The 17,055-nt window shown below is 44.8% G+C and overlaps 1 protein-coding gene across 3 annotated transcripts; it reads right to left on the bottom strand.

Annotated features, from left to right (window-relative positions):
* Positions 1–1,263: 1,263 nt before the first annotated feature.
* Positions 1,264–16,339, bottom strand: LOC124015810 (gastrula zinc finger protein XlCGF17.1-like). 3 transcript variants are annotated; one of them, XM_046331295.1, is made up of 3 exons: positions 15,134–16,339; positions 4,162–4,782; positions 2,098–3,847 (listed from the first exon to the last, which is right to left on the bottom strand). In XM_046331295.1, the coding sequence occupies exons 1-3, from the start codon at positions 15,417–15,419 to the stop codon at positions 3,774–3,776; spliced, it is 981 nt and encodes a 326-aa protein (XP_046187251.1). In that variant the 5' UTR covers positions 15,420–16,339; the 3' UTR covers positions 2,098–3,773. The 3 variants fall into 3 exon arrangements, with proteins under 3 accessions (XP_046187252.1, XP_046187251.1, XP_046187250.1); XM_046331294.1 differs by having other exon boundaries at positions 2,100–3,858; positions 4,089–4,782; XM_046331296.1 differs by lacking the exons at positions 2,098–3,847; positions 4,162–4,782 and adding an exon at positions 1,264–2,035.
* Positions 16,340–17,055: the final 716 nt, after the last annotated feature.

Here is a 17,055-nt window from a genome sequence, read left to right as displayed (position 1 = left end):
AAAGTCTCCTCCTATCACCAAGTGCCTGATTGTAACACACAGGGGCGCCAGACAGTCCACCATCTCCCTCCTGTCTGCCGCCACCTGTGGCCCATACACCCCAATTAACCTATATCTAGCTTCTCTAAACTTAACATCTATCCCCAAAACCCTACCCTGCATTATTACAAAAGTGTTCTCTATTCTAACCTCTCTATGCCCACACAAAATCCCTACTCCTGTTGAGTGCACCCCTCCTATGCCCCAAAAAGATTCCCCCTTATCCCACTCCCTCTTACATCTACACACATCCCCACCATCCCTCAGGTGAACCTCCTGTAAAAAACAGAAATCAAACCCCACACCCTCTAAATAACAAAAAACCGCCCTCCTTTTAACATTATTCCTTAACCCCCTAACATTTAGACTAAAAAAAGAAACAGAACTATTCATTTAATTATTAACAACAAATAAAAACCCCAAAACCAAGGAAAAAAACAGGAGACTCACCCGATGCTCCCCTGTTCCATCTCCACCAGCGGGGACGTCCTCTCCTCTCCTGACGCCCCCCCCCCCGTCCTCCATCCCAACCCATGACCCAGGCAGTGTGTTGGGTCCTCCCTCCCCACCCACCATCCCCCCCTCCCTGCTTGCCTCGGGGCTGCATGTAGGGGACCCCACCTCCTCAAACAGGAGTTGGGATCCCTCTAGCAAACAGCCCACCGACCCCTCACTGGGGTCATCCACTAAAATGCAAGGGGCTGAGGCAAACCGGGAGGACAAAACCCCCCCCCCGCCACTGTCTTAGCCCCCCCTCCCCCTCCACACCTCCCTCCCTCTCACTTCCTGCCAAGCTCCCCCTCTTCATCCCTTTCTTCTTTGGTGAAGGAGGTAGCGGGGAGACACAACGTCCCATCCCCGCTAAATCCTCCACCAAATCCCTCATTTCGACCTCGAGGAAGCCTGGCAGGCTGTACCCCCACTCCTTTCCCCCCATCTCCCCCTCCCACCCCCTCCCCCCCATCTCCACACCTCCCTCCGTCCCAGTCACTGTCACCGCTCCCTCTTCCACTCCTTCTCTCACCACTGTCCCACTCTCCCTCTTCTCCGCTCCTTCCGCCTTCTTTTTCTTCTCTCCTTCTTTCCATCTTCACTCCTTTCTTCTCGCCTCTTCCTTCTTCCCTTCTTCGTCCTTCTCCGTCCTTTCCCCTGTGCCATCCGTACAATCCGCACGCGTCCTTTCTTTTCTCCCCCCATCCCCCGCTCCCCCCCAGCTGCAGACGCGTAAGACCTGTGACGAGCCAGGCAATCACGCCACAGGTGTTCTCTGGAACCACAGCCGTGGCAAGCCTTGGGCTCGTCACATTCCTTGGCCTCGTGCTCTTCCGACCCACAAAATCGACACCTCTTGGCGCTGCACGAGGGCAGGATATGGCCATAGGCCATACAACGCCTGCAGGACGGGGGCTGACGTGCATAGTATAGTGTTCCCCTGTCAGCCCCCAGGGAGAACATCGCCGGAGGATGGAGGTAGCCATCCACACTCTTCGGGGACTCCCTGAGTAACGCCTGGAAACCTCTCTTTCCATTCCAGAAACCCAGGGAGTCCCTGAGATACCTCGCTGAGGAGACATTGTCCATGTACCTTCCCAGAAAGGCCCTCACCTCTTCATCTTTCACATGCGGATTGTACATGGTTACGGTGACCACCCTGAAGTTGTTCTTCGCCAGGCTGGTCACCGCATAATGGCACAGGGGTCCCGTTTTCTCCGCTTCTTTTGCCATCTTCATTACTTCATGTTTTTCTTCTTTGTGAAACGTCACATCGAAAGCCTTCTCATTCGGGTTCCCTTGAAGGCAGAGCACTTCCTTCACCTCTATCCTGAGGCATCCCATCAAAATGGTCCTTCCAAATGTCTCTCTACTCCACGGTTCCATCTCCTTTTCAGTCCAGGCAAATCGTAAGGTATTTGCCATACCAATACCCGGAAACGATCTTGTTTGCTTGTATTGATTCATTTAAAAAAATAAGCTCTCTTCAGAAAGAAGCTTCAACCTGAAATGAAAAACATCTTTAATAGAAAAAGGTGGAGCAACTAAAGTTGTTGACTCTCCACATCTATCAAGACAACTGGAGTACTGGGCCAGACAATCTTAAATAGAACCTGGACCAGCTCAGGTGAAACACCTTCCCACTAACGAGATGGACAAACCAGCACAGGTGAAACACATACTGACGAACGAGGTGGCACCAATCAGTTCGTCCTACATGCTAAAGTCCAACCTCAAAAACATAAATGGGAAAACCAAAGCCTGTAACACCTTCCACCTTAAGACAACAAATATATCCTATATTTTTGTTGGACAAGTTTGCTTACCACCAAAAACTTCCATTTCACATTATAATCAACTACAATGCTTCACCTTCACCAATATAAACACGGCGTCTAATGGCTGTCAACAATTAAAAACAAGAAAAAAAAAACATTTCTAAATAATAATATACCATTTTCTCATTTTTCTTTCTATAGAATCCTAAAACTCACTAGCTTCTAGAAGTCTCATCTTCCTAAAAACTCACTAGCTTCTAGTCCACTTGGAATGAGTCCAAACAAAACCCCATCTCCAATACAGAAAAACGTGCAGTCACAATAAAATGTGATCAAATGTACACCCCTTTGTTAATATGTATTGGCAATAATTCACTTAATTGTCAGGCATTGAATAATAAAACATGTATCTTTTGTCAGGCTGAATGTTTGAAATATGAGGTGATTTGAGACATGCGTCTTCAGTGGAATAAAGACAATTAGCAATTGAATGTTGTCAAGAAATACTGGAGTGATGAAAGATGGTTAATAAAATTGATTATAGACCAATTTATTATACTGTGTCCATGTGTATTTATTTATTTATTTCAACCTTCATTTAACAGGAACCGAAAGGTTGCTGGACTGGATCCCAAGCTGACAAGGTAAAAATCTGTCATTCTGCACCTAAACAAGGCAGTTAACCCACTGCTCCCTGGTAGGCCGTCATTGTAAATAAGTCAGTTAAGAACAAATTCTGGCTTACAATGACGGCCCAACGCTCTAACCACTAGGATACCTGCAAGTTAGTTGAAATTAAGTTATTTTCAAGTGATTGAAAGAAATTACCCCAAAATACATATTTTCAACCGAACGTATATTGGACGTCGGGCATAGTCTTCTTTTGAACGTCTTTCAATTACATTCTGCTCGGTGGGAAAGCCCGATGTCAAAACAGTGTTAATGTGTCCAAATCAATAACCAATACGCAGAAACAGTTTGGGATAAATTGAAAACCTAAACATAACATGTGCTATATACACAAACATCTGCCACAATAATCATGTTATTTGTATTTTTTAAACAAGCTCCTTATAAACTGCAGTGGGTCACCAACGTGGTAAGTGTAACACAACTCAACACAACTTTCAATTCAGAGCCTGGATTTTTCCCCCGAACGCTAATATCCATATCATGTTGATATCAATTGATAAGGGGGCAAACATTTAGGCTTCTACATTGTGACATGATTAAAATACTCCTAGTACAATGTTAAAACATTGACAGTAATTCATTGATATCATGAAACAACTCCTTCCTGTATGTACTTTCTGATATTTGATCTGAAATCTTTTATCAGATTATCTCTGGTCAAAGCTAAGAGGTTTCTCCTGTGTGTGTTCTCTGGTGTTGTACCAGGCTGTTGGACTGAGTAAAACTCTTCCCACATGTATTTCAGCTACAGGATGTCTCTCCTGTGTGTGTTCACTGGTGTATAGTCAGCTGCCCAGATGTAGCAAAACTCTTCCCACATTGACCACAGCTATAGGGTTTCTCTCCTGTGTGTGTTACATTTACATTTACATTTAAGTCATTTAGCAGACGCTCTTATCCAGAGCGACTTACAAATTGGTGCATTCACCTTATGACATCCAGTCTTTACAATAGTGCATCTAAATATTTTAAGGGGGGGGGGGGTGAGAAGGAAATTCAGGTGGGGTTTCAGGTGCGGAAGGTGGTGATTGACTCCGCTGTCCTGGCGCGTGAGGGAGTTTGTTCCACCATTAAAACAGTTTTGTTCTCTGGTGTGAAATCAGGTTGCTTAGCTGAGTAAAACCCTTCCCACATTGAGAACAGCTATAAGATCTCTCGCCTGTGTGTGTTCTCTGGTGTGATATCAGGATGCTTAGCTGAGTAAATCTCTTCCCACATTGATCACAGCTATAAGGTTTTTCTCCTGTGTGTGTTCTCTGGTGTGATATCAGGCTGGTTGAATGACTAAAACTCTCCCCACATTCAGTACAGCTAAAAGATTTCTCTCTTGTGTGTATGCTCTGGTGTAGAGTCAGATTTCTAGATGTAGTAAAAATCTTCCCACATTCATCACAGCTATAAGGATTATCTCCTGTGGGTGTTCTCTGGTGTGGTATCAGGCTGGTTGAATGACTAAAACTCTTACCACATTGAGTACAGCTATAAGATTTCTCTCCTGTGTGTGTTCTCTGGTGTATCTTCAGATGGCTGTATTGAACAAAACTCTTCCCACATTGATCACAGCCGTAAGGTTTCTCTCCTGTGTGGATTCTCTGATGAATTTTAATGCCTGATGAGGTGATTCTCTTCCCACAGTCAGAGCAGCAGTGAGTTCCCTTCCCTGTGGATCTCTGCTGCTGTTTCTTGACGTGTTCTGATCTGTAGAGACTCTTCTCTGCCTCGTCAACATCATGAGGTTGTTTAGGCTTCCCAGATGACCCACGGTAGTCCCGTCTCTCTCCTGTGTGAACAAAAAGTCAGACAGATGGTTAAAGGCCCACAGCAGTGGAAATCCACTGTAAAAGGTGATGCCAACAGCGTAGCCACGACGTTGTACAACAATTGACGTATAATTAAGGTTAAAATGATTTGACAATTATCTTAAAACTAGCAACAATAGTCATATTTAGTCTTATTTTCACATTAGTAGTAACATCTATGATAGAAGGCTAAAAATAAAGTTATTAAAGTTGTTGAAACCCTAAGCAATGTGCCAGACGACTTTTGGTCGCCAATACAGGCCCCTTTCTGTGTTTGCTAAAATTGCGGCATGAGGGTGAAGCACACGCAATTTGGTTGCAGAAACTCCTCCCTGCTAATGACGAAACCACTAGTTATGGATGTAGTATATCTGGTAATGAGGAAACCGCTAGTTATGGATGTAGTATATCTGGTAATGAGGAAACCGCTAGTTATGGATGTAGTATATCTGGTAATGAGGAAACCGCTAGTTATGGATGTAGTATATCTGATAATGAGGAAACTGCTAGTTATGGATGTAGTATATTTTAGCTGAGAAACTCCTCCCTGCTAATGAGGAAACAGCTAGTTATGGATGTAGTATATCTGGTAATGAGGAAACCGCTAGTTATGGATGTAGTATATCTGGTAATGAGGAAACCTATGTGTCTGTCTATCCCTGTTCTCTCCTCTCTGCACAGACCATACAAACGCTCCACACCGCGTGGCCGCTGCCACCCTAATCTGGTGGTCCCAGCGCGCACGACCCACGTGGAGTTCCAGGTCTCCGGTAGCCTCTGGAACTGCCGATCTGCAGCCAACAAGGCAGAGTTCATCTCAGCCTATGCCTCCCTCCAGTCCCTCGACTTCTTGGCACTGACAGAAACATGGATCACCACAGATAACACTGCTACTCCTACTGCTCTCTCTTCGTCCGCCCACGTGTTCTCGCACACCCCGAGAGCTTCTGGTCAGCGGGGTGGTGGCATAGGGATCCTTATCTCTCCCATGTGGTCATTCTCTCTTTCTCCCCTTACCCATCTGTCTATCGCCTCCTTTGAATTTCATGCTGTCACAGTTACCAGCCCTTTCAAGCTTAACATCCTTATCATTTATCGCCCTCCAGGTCCCCTCGGAGAGTTCATCAATGAGCTTGATGCCTTGATAAGCTCCTTTCCTGAGGACGGCTCACCTCTCACAGTTCTGGGCGACTTTAACCTCCCCACGTCTAACTTTGACTCATTCCTCTCTGCCTCCTTCTTTCCACTCCTCTCCTCTTTTGACCTCACCCTCTCACCTTCCCCCCCTACTCACAAGGCAGGCAATACGCTCGACCTCATCTTTACTAGATGCTGTTCTTCCACTAACCTCATTGCAACTCCCCTCCAAGTCTCCGACCACTACCTTGTATCCTTTTCCCTCTCGCTCTCATCCAACACTTCCCACACTGCCCCTACTCGGATGGTATCGCGCCGTCCCAACCTTCGCTCTCTCTCCCCCGCTACTCTCTCCTCTTCCATCCTATCATCTCTTCCCTCTGCTCAAACCTTCTCCAACCTATCTCCTGATTCTGCCTCCTCAACCCTCCTCTCCTCCCTTTCTGCATCCTTTGACTCTCTATGTCCCCTATCTTCCAGGCCGGCTCGGTCCTCCCCTCCCGCTCCGTGGCTTGACGACTCAATGCGAGCTCACAGAACAGGGCTCCGGAAGGCCGAGCGGAAATGGAGGAAAACTCGCCTCCCTGCGGACCTGGCATCCTTTCACTCCCTCCTCTCTACATTTTCCTCCTCTGTCTCTGCTGCTAAAGCCACTTTCTACCACTCTAAATTCCAAGCATCTGCCTCTAACCCTAGGAAGCTCTTTGCCACATTCTCCTCCCTCCTGAATCCTCCTCCCCCCTCCTCCCTCTCTGCAGATGACTTCGTCAACCATTTTGAAAAGAAGATCGACGACATCCGATCCTCGTTTGCTAAGTCAAACAACACCGCTGGTTCTGCTCACACTGCCCTACCCTGTGCTCTGACCTCTTTCTCCCCTCTCTCTCCAGATGAAATCTCGCGTCTTGTGACGGCCGGCCGCCCAACAACCTGCCCGCTCGACCCTATCCCCTCCTCTCTTCTCCAGACCATTTCCGGAGACCTTCTCCCTTACCTCACCTCGCTCATCAACTTATCCCTGACCGCTGGCTACGTCCCTTCCGTCTTCAAGAGAGCGAGAGTTGCACCCCTTCTGAAAAAACCTACACTCGATCCCTCCGATGTCAACAACTACAGACCAGTATCCCTTCTTTCTTTTCTCTCCAAAACTCTTGAACGTGCCGTCCTTGGTCAGCTCTCCCGCTATCTCTCTCAGAATGACCTTCTTGATCCAAATCAGTCAGGTTTCAAGACTAGTCATTCAACTGAGACTGCTCTTCTCTGTATCACGGAGGCGCTCCGCACCGCTAAAGCTAACTCTCTCTCCTCTGCTCTCATCCTTCTAGACCTATCGGCTGCCTTCGATACTGTGAACCATCAGATCCTCCTCTCCACCCTCTCCGAGTTGGGCATCTCCGGCGCGGCCCACGCTTGGATTGCGTCCTACCTGACAGGTCGCTCCTACCAGGTGGCGTGGCGAGAATCTGTCTCCTCACCACGCGCTCTCACCACTGGTGTCCCCCAGGGCTCTGTTCTAGGCCCTCTCCTATTCTCGCTATACACCAAGTCACTTGGCTCTGTCATAACCTCACATGGTCTCTCCTATCATTGCTATGCAGACGACACACAATTAATCTTCTCCTTTCCCCCTTCTGATGACCAGGTGGCGAATCGCATCTCTGCATGTCTGGCAGACATATCAGTGTGGATGACGGATCACCACCTCAAGCTGAACTTCGGCAAGACGGAGCTGCTCTTCCTCCCGGGGAAGGACTGCCCGTTCCATGATCTCGCCATCACGGTTGACAACTCCATTGTGTCCTCCTCCCAGAGCGCTAAGAACCTTGGCGTGATCCTGGACAACAAACTGTCGTTCTCAACTAACATCAAGGCGGTGGCCCGTTCCTGTAGGTTCATGCTCTACAACATCCGCAGAGTACGACCCTGCCTCACACAGGAAGCGGCGCAGGTCCTAATCCAGGCACTTGTCATCTCCCGTCTGGATTACTGCAACTCGCTGTTGGCTGGGCTCCCTGCCTGTGCCATTAAACCCCTACAACTCATCCAGAACGCCGCAGCCCGTCTAGTGTTCAACCTTCCCAAGTTCTCTCACGTCACCCCGCTCCTCCGCTCTCTCCACTGGCTTCCAGTTGAAGCTCGCATCCGCTACAAGACCATGGTGCTTGCCTACGGAGCTGTGAGGGGAACGGCACCTCAGTACCTCCAGGCTCTGATCAGGCCCTACACCCAAATAAGGGCACTGCGTTCATCCACCTCTGGCCTGCTCGCCTCCCTACCACTGAGGAAGTACAGTTCCCGCTCAGCTCAGTCAAAACTGTTCGCTGCTCTGGCTCCCCAATGGTGGAACAAACTCCCTCACGACGCCAGGACAGCGGAGTCAATCACCACCTTCCGGAGACACCTGAAACCCCACCTCTTTAAGGAATACCTAGGATAGGATAAAGTAATCCTTCTCACCCCCCCCTTAAAATATTTAGATGCACTATTGTAAAGTGGTTGTTCCACTGGATGTCATAAGGTGAATGCACCAATTTGTAAGTCGCTCTGGATAAGAGCGTCTGCTAAATGACTTAAATGTAAATGTAAATGTAAACCGCTAGTTATGGATGCAGTATATCTGGTAATGTGGAAACCACTAGTTATGGATTAAGTATATCTGGTAACGAGGAAACGACTAGCTATGGATGTAGTATATCTGGTAATGAGGAAACAGCTAGTTATGGATGTAGTATATCTGGTAATGAGGAAACCACTAGTTATGGATGTGGTATATCTGGTAATGAGGAAACCACTAGTTATGGATGTGGTATATCTGGTATTGAGGAAACCACTAGTTATGGATGGAGTATATCTGGTAATGAGGAAACCACTAGTTATGGATGTAGTATATCTGCTAATGAGGAAACAACTAGTTATGGATGTAGTATATCTGGTAATGAGGAAACCACTAGTTATGGATGTAGTATATCCAGTGGTGGGCCGTCAGGGCCAGCAAGGTCTTCTCTGCTGGCCTAAACACCATCAGAATATATATATATTTTTAAATATATTTTCCCACAAATATGTATTCAATTATTCCCCAGAGTAAGAGTTATACTCTTGATTTCATAGCTTTCCTCTCGGTTGCACTGCTTCCAGCCCCAAGTTGAGTTTTGGAGGGCTGGTCTTTATGTTAGATCTTTTATCCAATCATATTCAGCCATCATGTGTTGCCAGGGGTCTAAAATCTGCCCCCAGGCCTTCAGAATAAACAGTGCGGGCGCCAGTGTTACACAGGAGCCAGCAAGCAGGCGTAGTGCGTGCACTTCTTTTGTTTGGATTACCAATATTGAGAGGCAAGTCCTATGGGCAGGTCTATGCAGAACCTCAGAACTAGGAAACTGAATTCGATAAACAAATTAATATGCATACTACTAAGCTGTTTTTTCAACCCACAATGGCGGAAGGAGGAGAAGATATGGATTTGGTTGAGGATATAATTTAACGCCATTCTCAAGACAAACTTTTCAAGAAAAGTTAGACATTGTAAGGAGAGGTCGCCCGACGCCGACACTACAAAGCCTGTCACAGGCGGGAAAGGGGTTTGTTCGCCACTTTCAAAGTTCCAACTACGAGCGCTATCAATGGCTCACAGGCTCCGAGAAGCACTGCAAACTGTACTGCTGGGAATGCAAGTGATCGATTTGGTGTTTGGAGCCACACTGGCTTTCCAAACTTGAGTTGTCTAACCAAGGCAGCAACGAGACACCAAAGTACGGCTGGCCACTTACAAGCAATGGTGCTTTTGAAAACTTTTGGGGACACCCGAGTGGATCTACTGCTCAACGAACAAGCACTTAGGGCAACGGAGCTGCACAATGAAAAGGTGAAGAAAAATAGGGAAATATTGAAAAGACTCATTGATTGTGTCATGTTTTTGGGTAAACAGGGACTGTATTTTTTCGGGGGGGATTTAAAGCTCAAAGTTCGTGGACCAGAAATGGATTGAAGAAGAATACTAATATAACTCTGTTGCACACGACTATGTTCTTGCCTATTAGTTGAACTGTACTGTATTGTATTGTACTCTTCCCCTGCAATTCTCTGAATAAAAATGTCAATTTCAAGGTGACGCAACGCCTGGTTATACTGCGTTTCTGTCTAAATGTATAGTGTCTAGAGCCATGGCATCATAATGATGGTAATAAGAGGTGGATTAATTCAGGTGGGACTGTGTAGGACCTCACTGAAGGCCCAGGCCCGCCACTGAGTATATCTGGTAATGAGGAAACCACTAGTTATGGATGGAGTATATCTGGTAATGAGGAAACCGCTAGTTATGGATGGAGTATATCTGGTAATGAGGAAACCACTAGTTATGATGTAGTATATCTGCTAATGAGGAACCCGATAGTTATGGATGTAGTATATCTGCTAATGAGGAACCCGATAGTTATGGATGTAGTATATCGGGTAATGAGGAAACCACTAGTTATGGATGTTGTATATCTGGTTGTAGAAACTCCTCCCTGCTAATGAGGAAACCAGACACTTCAGAACAAACTTCCTTTAGATGTTTTGGGAGAAACAATGTTACTATGGTTACTGTTGTTCCATGTTGTGAATGTTATCCAATGTGTTACTATGGTTACTGTTGTTCCATGTTGTGAATGTTATCCAATGTGTTCCTATGGGTTATAGCAGTATGGCCTAATAATTTGACATACATTTTGAATATTTTTGTTTGATACTTCAAGGAGTCTTACAATTCAAAATCAGAAAGCCTAATTATCCTTGGTATGACCTTAAAACAGTACTATACTGGGGAAGTCCTTTATGTTGGTGTTTCTACAGTACTATACTGGGGAAGCCCTTCATGTTGGAGGGTGTTTCTACAGTACTATACTGGGGAAGCCCTTCATGTTGGAGGGTGTTTCTACAGTACTACACTGGGGAAGCCCTTCATGTTATTTAAACCTTCTTATGGGTTAAATGGTTTAAACTATCTGAAACTTACATTACTCTAGTTATCCTGGGATCTAACATTACTCAGACTAGTTATCCTGGGGAATAGTTTTAATACATTTGCAAAAAATCTAAACCCGTGTTTGCTTTGGCATTATGGGGAATTGTGACGGCATTATGTGGTATTGTGACGGCATTATGTGGTATTGTGATGGCATTATGGGGTATTGTGTGTAGATTGATGAGGATTTTTAAAAATAATAGAATCAATTTTAGAATAAAGGGATGCACCGATATTACATTATTGGCTAATATCTTCCTTGCCCCAAAAAAACGAAACAGATATTTAAAATTGTTGCTGCCCTTTAAGCATTCTAGTACAGCATTCTAATAGTTAACACACACGCGGAAGCAGCGGTCTAAGCCACTGCATCTTAGTGGAAGTCCCTGGTTCGAATCCCTGGTTCCAGGCAGTATCACATCCAGCTGTGATTGGGAGTTCCACAGTAGTTATTGGTAGTTATGTTATTGTAGTAGTTATGTAGTTATGTTATTGTACAGTTATGTTATTGGTGTAGAGAGGATAACAAAGGAGAGGGATCCCATATGTGGATAGGAAGATACAAATGATCAATATTATGTCAAATATTATTTTAAAATACAGGAATTTTAGGTCAAGCCAGTAGGCTACAGTAGGTTGTATCTCTCTAGGTCTTGCCAGTAGGTTACAGTAGGTTGTATCTCTCTAGGTCACATATGTCAGAGTCAAGGCCCGCGGGCCACATCCGGCCCGCGAGAAGGTTTTTTACGGCCCCTGGGATGATCTTGATTTATTATTAGAACCGGCCCGCAGACCGCAGCAAGCCGGCAGCCCGCAGATCTTTTACACGCACCAATACTACATTTCCCACAATGCAACGGTGACGCACCGAGCAGTAGGCTGCTTCATTTCAATATTTATTGGCACAGCAGTTGTCAGCATCACAGTAAAATTAACTTTCAGATACCCATCAAAAATGGCAAAACGGAAGGTGGACACTGAGAACCGGGGTTTCAAACAAGGTGGGAGTCGGAGTATTTGTTCACGGAGGTAGCTGGAAAACCTGTGTGTCTTCTGTGTGGAGAAAGTGTGGCGGTACTGAAAGAGTATAATCTGAGACGACATTATGAAACGAAACACGCGGACAACAACAAGAATATGGACATGGAACAAAGGCTACAAAAGGCAGAGGAATTAAAACGAGGCCTCAAATCTCGACAGGCTCTGTTCAAAAAAGCCAAATCACAAGGCCAGGCTGCTGTCAAGGCCAGTTTTATTTTGGCAGAAGAGATCGCTAAATCAGCCCGGCCATTTACGGAGGGGATTTCATCAAAAACTGCATGATTAAAGTTTGTGACGAAGTTTGCCCAGAAAAAAGGCAACTCTTTTTAAATGTGAGTCTGAGCAGAAACACCATTGCCGAGAGAGTAGACCAGTTGTCCATCAATCTAAAAGAGCAGCTTGTGAAAAAGGGAAAAGATTTCATTGCATATTCCTTGGCTGTGGATGAGAGCACCGACATTTCTGACATTGCCCAGTTGTCAATTTTCATCCGCGGAGTGGACTCCAGCCTAAGCGTGACAGAGGAGTTTTTGGCTTTACGTCCTATGCATGGCACAACTACGGGGCATGATTTGTATGAAGAGGTGTCAAGATGTGTAAATGAGATGGAGCTGCCTTGGGAAAAACTCGTGGGTTTGACAACCGACGGAGCACCTGCGATGTGTGGACACAGGAGCGGACTGGTGACAAAGATACGGGAAAAGATGCAAGAGGAAAACGCGACAGGTGAGCTGACAGCTTATCATTGTATCATACACCAGGAAGCGTTGTGCGGTAAAGCCTTGAAAATGGAGCATGTAATGAGCATCATCACGCGCACAGTTAACTTTATCAGAGCCAAAGGTTTGAATCACCGCCAGTTCAAGGCATTTCTGACGGAGTTAGAAACGGAGCATGGTGATTTGCCTTATCACACAGAGGTGCGATGGCTAAGCCAGGGAAAGGTGCTTCAAAGATGTTTCGAGCTTCGTGAGGAGATTTGTCTGTTCTTGGACAGCAAAGGGAAAGACACAACACAACTCCGAGACGAAATGTTTCTGTGTGAAATGGCTTTTCTGTGTGACATTACGAGTCATCTGAATGCAATGAACTTGCAGCTGCAGGGTCGGGATCGTGTCATCTCTGATATGTACAGTACAGTGAAGGCATTTAAAACCAAACTGACTCTGTGGGAGACGCAGATGCGGAAAGAAAATTTGAGCCACTTTCCCAGCTGCCAGACCATGAAAGAGAAGCTCTCTACCAGTGCGTTCCCGAGCGCACAGTTGGCTGATAAAATAGGTATGCTTGCCGCTGACTTTCGACGCCGATTTGCTGACTTTGAAGCACAAAAAAGCAGGTTGGAACTGCTCGGTAACCCATTTGCTGTTGACGTGGAAAGCTCACCACCAAACCTCCAAATGGAGTTGATTGACCTCCAATGCAATGATGCACTGAGGGCAAAATATGCGGCAGTGGGTGCTGCGGAGTTCGCCCGTTTCCTCCCCGACACAATGCCCCAGCTGCGCATCCAGGCTGCTCAAACGTTGTCTATGTTTGGCAGCACATACCTGTGTGAACAACTGTTTTCTTTGATGAACTTGAACAAAACATCACACAGAAGTCGACTTACTGCTGAACACCTCCACTCAATTCTGAGGATTTCCTCAGCTCAGAGCCTTACCCCGAACATTGATGAACTTGTGGAAAAGATGGGACACCACCAAGTATCACCCTCAACCTCAAACAAGTGAACATTACTGTGCAATCACATATTTAGAGTTTTTACTCAGTTCAAGTTTAAAAGTTAAAGTTTAATATTTGTTTTCACTGCATGTTACTTCTCCTTAAACAAAGTGTTGTTTTTGATTAATAGATTTTTGCACTTTATTTTATTGTATTTCAATCCAATTATATTTTAAAAATATTTCAGTTGAGTGGATGATAGAAAATTGCTATTATTGTTTTTTTCTTTGAAGTAAATTTAGCCCACTTTTGCTAAAATAGAAAATATAGGCTACTGATGGTGCCTTGAATACCGGTTTCTTTCATTTAATGTTCATGTTATGGGGATTTTTATATAAAGGAAATTTGTCTTTTGTGTCTGTTGAAAATTAAAGATTACTGACAGAGCCATAAGAAAATATTGCTTTATTTATCTGATCATATTGGAATATATTTGTTAGGTTTTCAGTAGGTTCAATTAGGTTCACTAGACTATATGCGTCATTTAAAAAATTTTCAATGAACATTCGAACAGTCCGGCCCTCGGCTTGTAGCTACATTTTTTATTTGGCCCTCCGTCCATTTGACTTTGACACCCCTGCTCTAGGTCATGCCAGTAGGGTACAGTAGGTTTTATCTCTAGGTCATGCCAGTAGGTTACAGTAGGTTTTATCTCTAGGTCATGCCAGTAGGTTACAGTAGGTTGTAACTCTCTAGGTCATGCCAGTAGGTTACAGTAGGTTATATCCAAGTGGAAAAAATTGTCAACCCAATGTGGAAAGTGTCGAATTTGGCCAAAAACAAAATTAATGGCTCATTTGCTACGTGAGGTTTACTTGATCTAACAGAAGTTTCATAATGATTAAGTTGTTATGTGGACACGTGACATACCGACAACTCTGATAAAAACACTATAGGAGTTGTCATCAGATCGCTATGAATATTCATGCTAGTAACGTAGCATCTTTCTCCATTGAATACAGGCGGTTGACGTCAACAACCCTCGTAGAATATAAACAATATATTACAATAATAAGATGTAACCACCAATCCAAAGAAAGGATATGTGGGAGATAGACAACCCACATGGCCGCTTTGTGGACAACGACTCCCCTTTTTAGGGCAGAGAGACATCTTCTCAGTATATCCATAATCTTTGGTGTAGCCAACCCAACTCTCGCATGGCACTATTGGGGGGCACGGTGTGTAGTAAATCATCACTACATGCCGTGCTCCCCAGTCTGCGACCAGCAGATAGACCCTTCTCAAATATATATGTTAAGTAACTTTTTGGAAACGGGACGGAGAAAACAAGGGGTAGCTTGTTCTCTACGTCGTCTGATTCTAGACATATCAGTCATCATCCTAGAGCCCTCCGTTGAAGAGGTATTGACAGGCCACCTCCAGATATCCAACATTAATAACACATTTAAGGCGGTACTTACTGGTGTTAATCAGATCTCCTATCTCCACCTCTTCATCTTTCAATGTGACAGTAATCTCCCCTTCCATCTTCACTCCAAAAACGACATCCTCCTCTTTCTCTTCTTTCACTATAATGTCTTTCTCTTCTTTTTTCACAGTAACAGCCTCACCCTCTACTTCTTGTTTTACTGTGACATCCTCTTCTTCCTTCTCCTCTTTCACGACAATGTTCAGCCCCAGAGCTTCTTTCTCCGTCCAGCAGACCTCCTCTTCTTTAACAGGAGGGGAGATGTTTAGGGAGCTCATGTTCGGGGATGTTAGCTAGCTAGATATCATTAGCGACTAGGCTAATGCTAACTTAACCAGCCAGCTACTATAGCTGACTAATACAAAATAATGTAAAGTTAATATTAAATTAAATAGGTTAACAAGTAGATACGACAGAACTGTGTTATATAAATAATCTAATATAAAGCGTTACTAGCAGACCAAAGCTCTGGTTAAACCGGATGCCCTCAGATAACTCTGGGCCCAGTGTCTTCAGCCAAGTCTAGAGCCTGTGTGCAATAACATGATTATCCGAAGGACACACAGCTGCCATCACGCAAATATTACTCCCCTGTAAAACTACAAAGAGCATCCTGCAACACTAACGAGCTTAGAAGTGCCAAGCTATCTCGCTGGCATTGAACCCAGCATGCACTCCTGCAAAGACAGAAACACCTGAGCCTAAAGCAGACATTACCAATATCCACGTTTCCTTGACACACGCACATTTCATGAAGCACTGTACACACACACTCTACCCCCCCTACTGGTCGGGTGCCAAGAGCAATGGACTTTGCTGTGCACCAAGGGGGCCCGCTCTGGCTAGAGCAAGGCCCGCCTCCAACTCTTCAGGACCAGTCAGAAGATCAACACGACGAGACTCCACCTACATTATTCTGCTGTAAACTCTGGCTGAGCAGCCTAACTATTCTGACTCCTCACAGGAGTCACATTCCTTAGGTCCGTGCACGATAAACGGCAGGACAAGATATCTTTGACCAATAAACAGCCTTTTTGATACACCTGATTCCACTCTGTCCAGCGTCGTTGTTTTGCATTCCCTCTCCAGTATGAAACACCAACAACTGTGTCTAAAACACAGTAGCTAATATACACCGAAAGCGTATAAATAGCTTGAATCTTTCGGCTATGTTGGCTATCAAGCTACCGAGGTTGTTGACGAGCTGTTTCAGAAGAACCGTCCACTAGATTATACGTCACGCTGGCAGCATCGCCTGAAAGACGCACATCGCCGTCTGCTGACTGGAGGGGAAACGCAGTTGAGGATCATATTTTATTTTCAGATAAAGATTATTTTAAATGGATTTAATTAAATAATACTATTATATTGAGACATACAAAGACAGGAATGTGTTGATTGATTAGTGCGAATAAAAAATGTCTACTACAGCACATTTAAGGCAGTTTCATTCGGTCATTCTAAATAAGTAGCCAGCTACTGTCGGTCTATACTGCTCCTACATGGTGTAACAATACATACATCATGTAGATGTATATAATGAACAGACTATGTCTATACTGCTCCTACATGGAGTAACAATACATCATGTAGATGTATATAATGAACAGACTAGGTCTATACTGCTCCTACATGGAGTAACAATACATCATGTAGATGTATATAATGAACAGACTAGGTCTATACTGCTCCTACATGGAGTAACAATACATCATGTAGATGTATATAATGAACAGACTAGGTCTATACTGATCCTACATGGTGTAACAATACATAATGTAGATGTATATAATGAACAGACTAGGTCTATACTGCTCCTACATGGTGTAACAATACATCATGTAGATGCATATAATGAACAGATTAGGTCTATACTGCTCCTACATGGTGTAACAATACATCATGTAGATGCAT

This window comes from Oncorhynchus gorbuscha, linkage group LG26 (assembly GCF_021184085.1).
Source record: "Oncorhynchus gorbuscha isolate QuinsamMale2020 ecotype Even-year linkage group LG26, OgorEven_v1.0, whole genome shotgun sequence".
Classification (NCBI taxonomy): Eukaryota; Metazoa; Chordata; class Actinopteri; order Salmoniformes; family Salmonidae; genus Oncorhynchus; species Oncorhynchus gorbuscha.
This window is presented reverse-complemented; position numbering and strand designations above follow the sequence as displayed.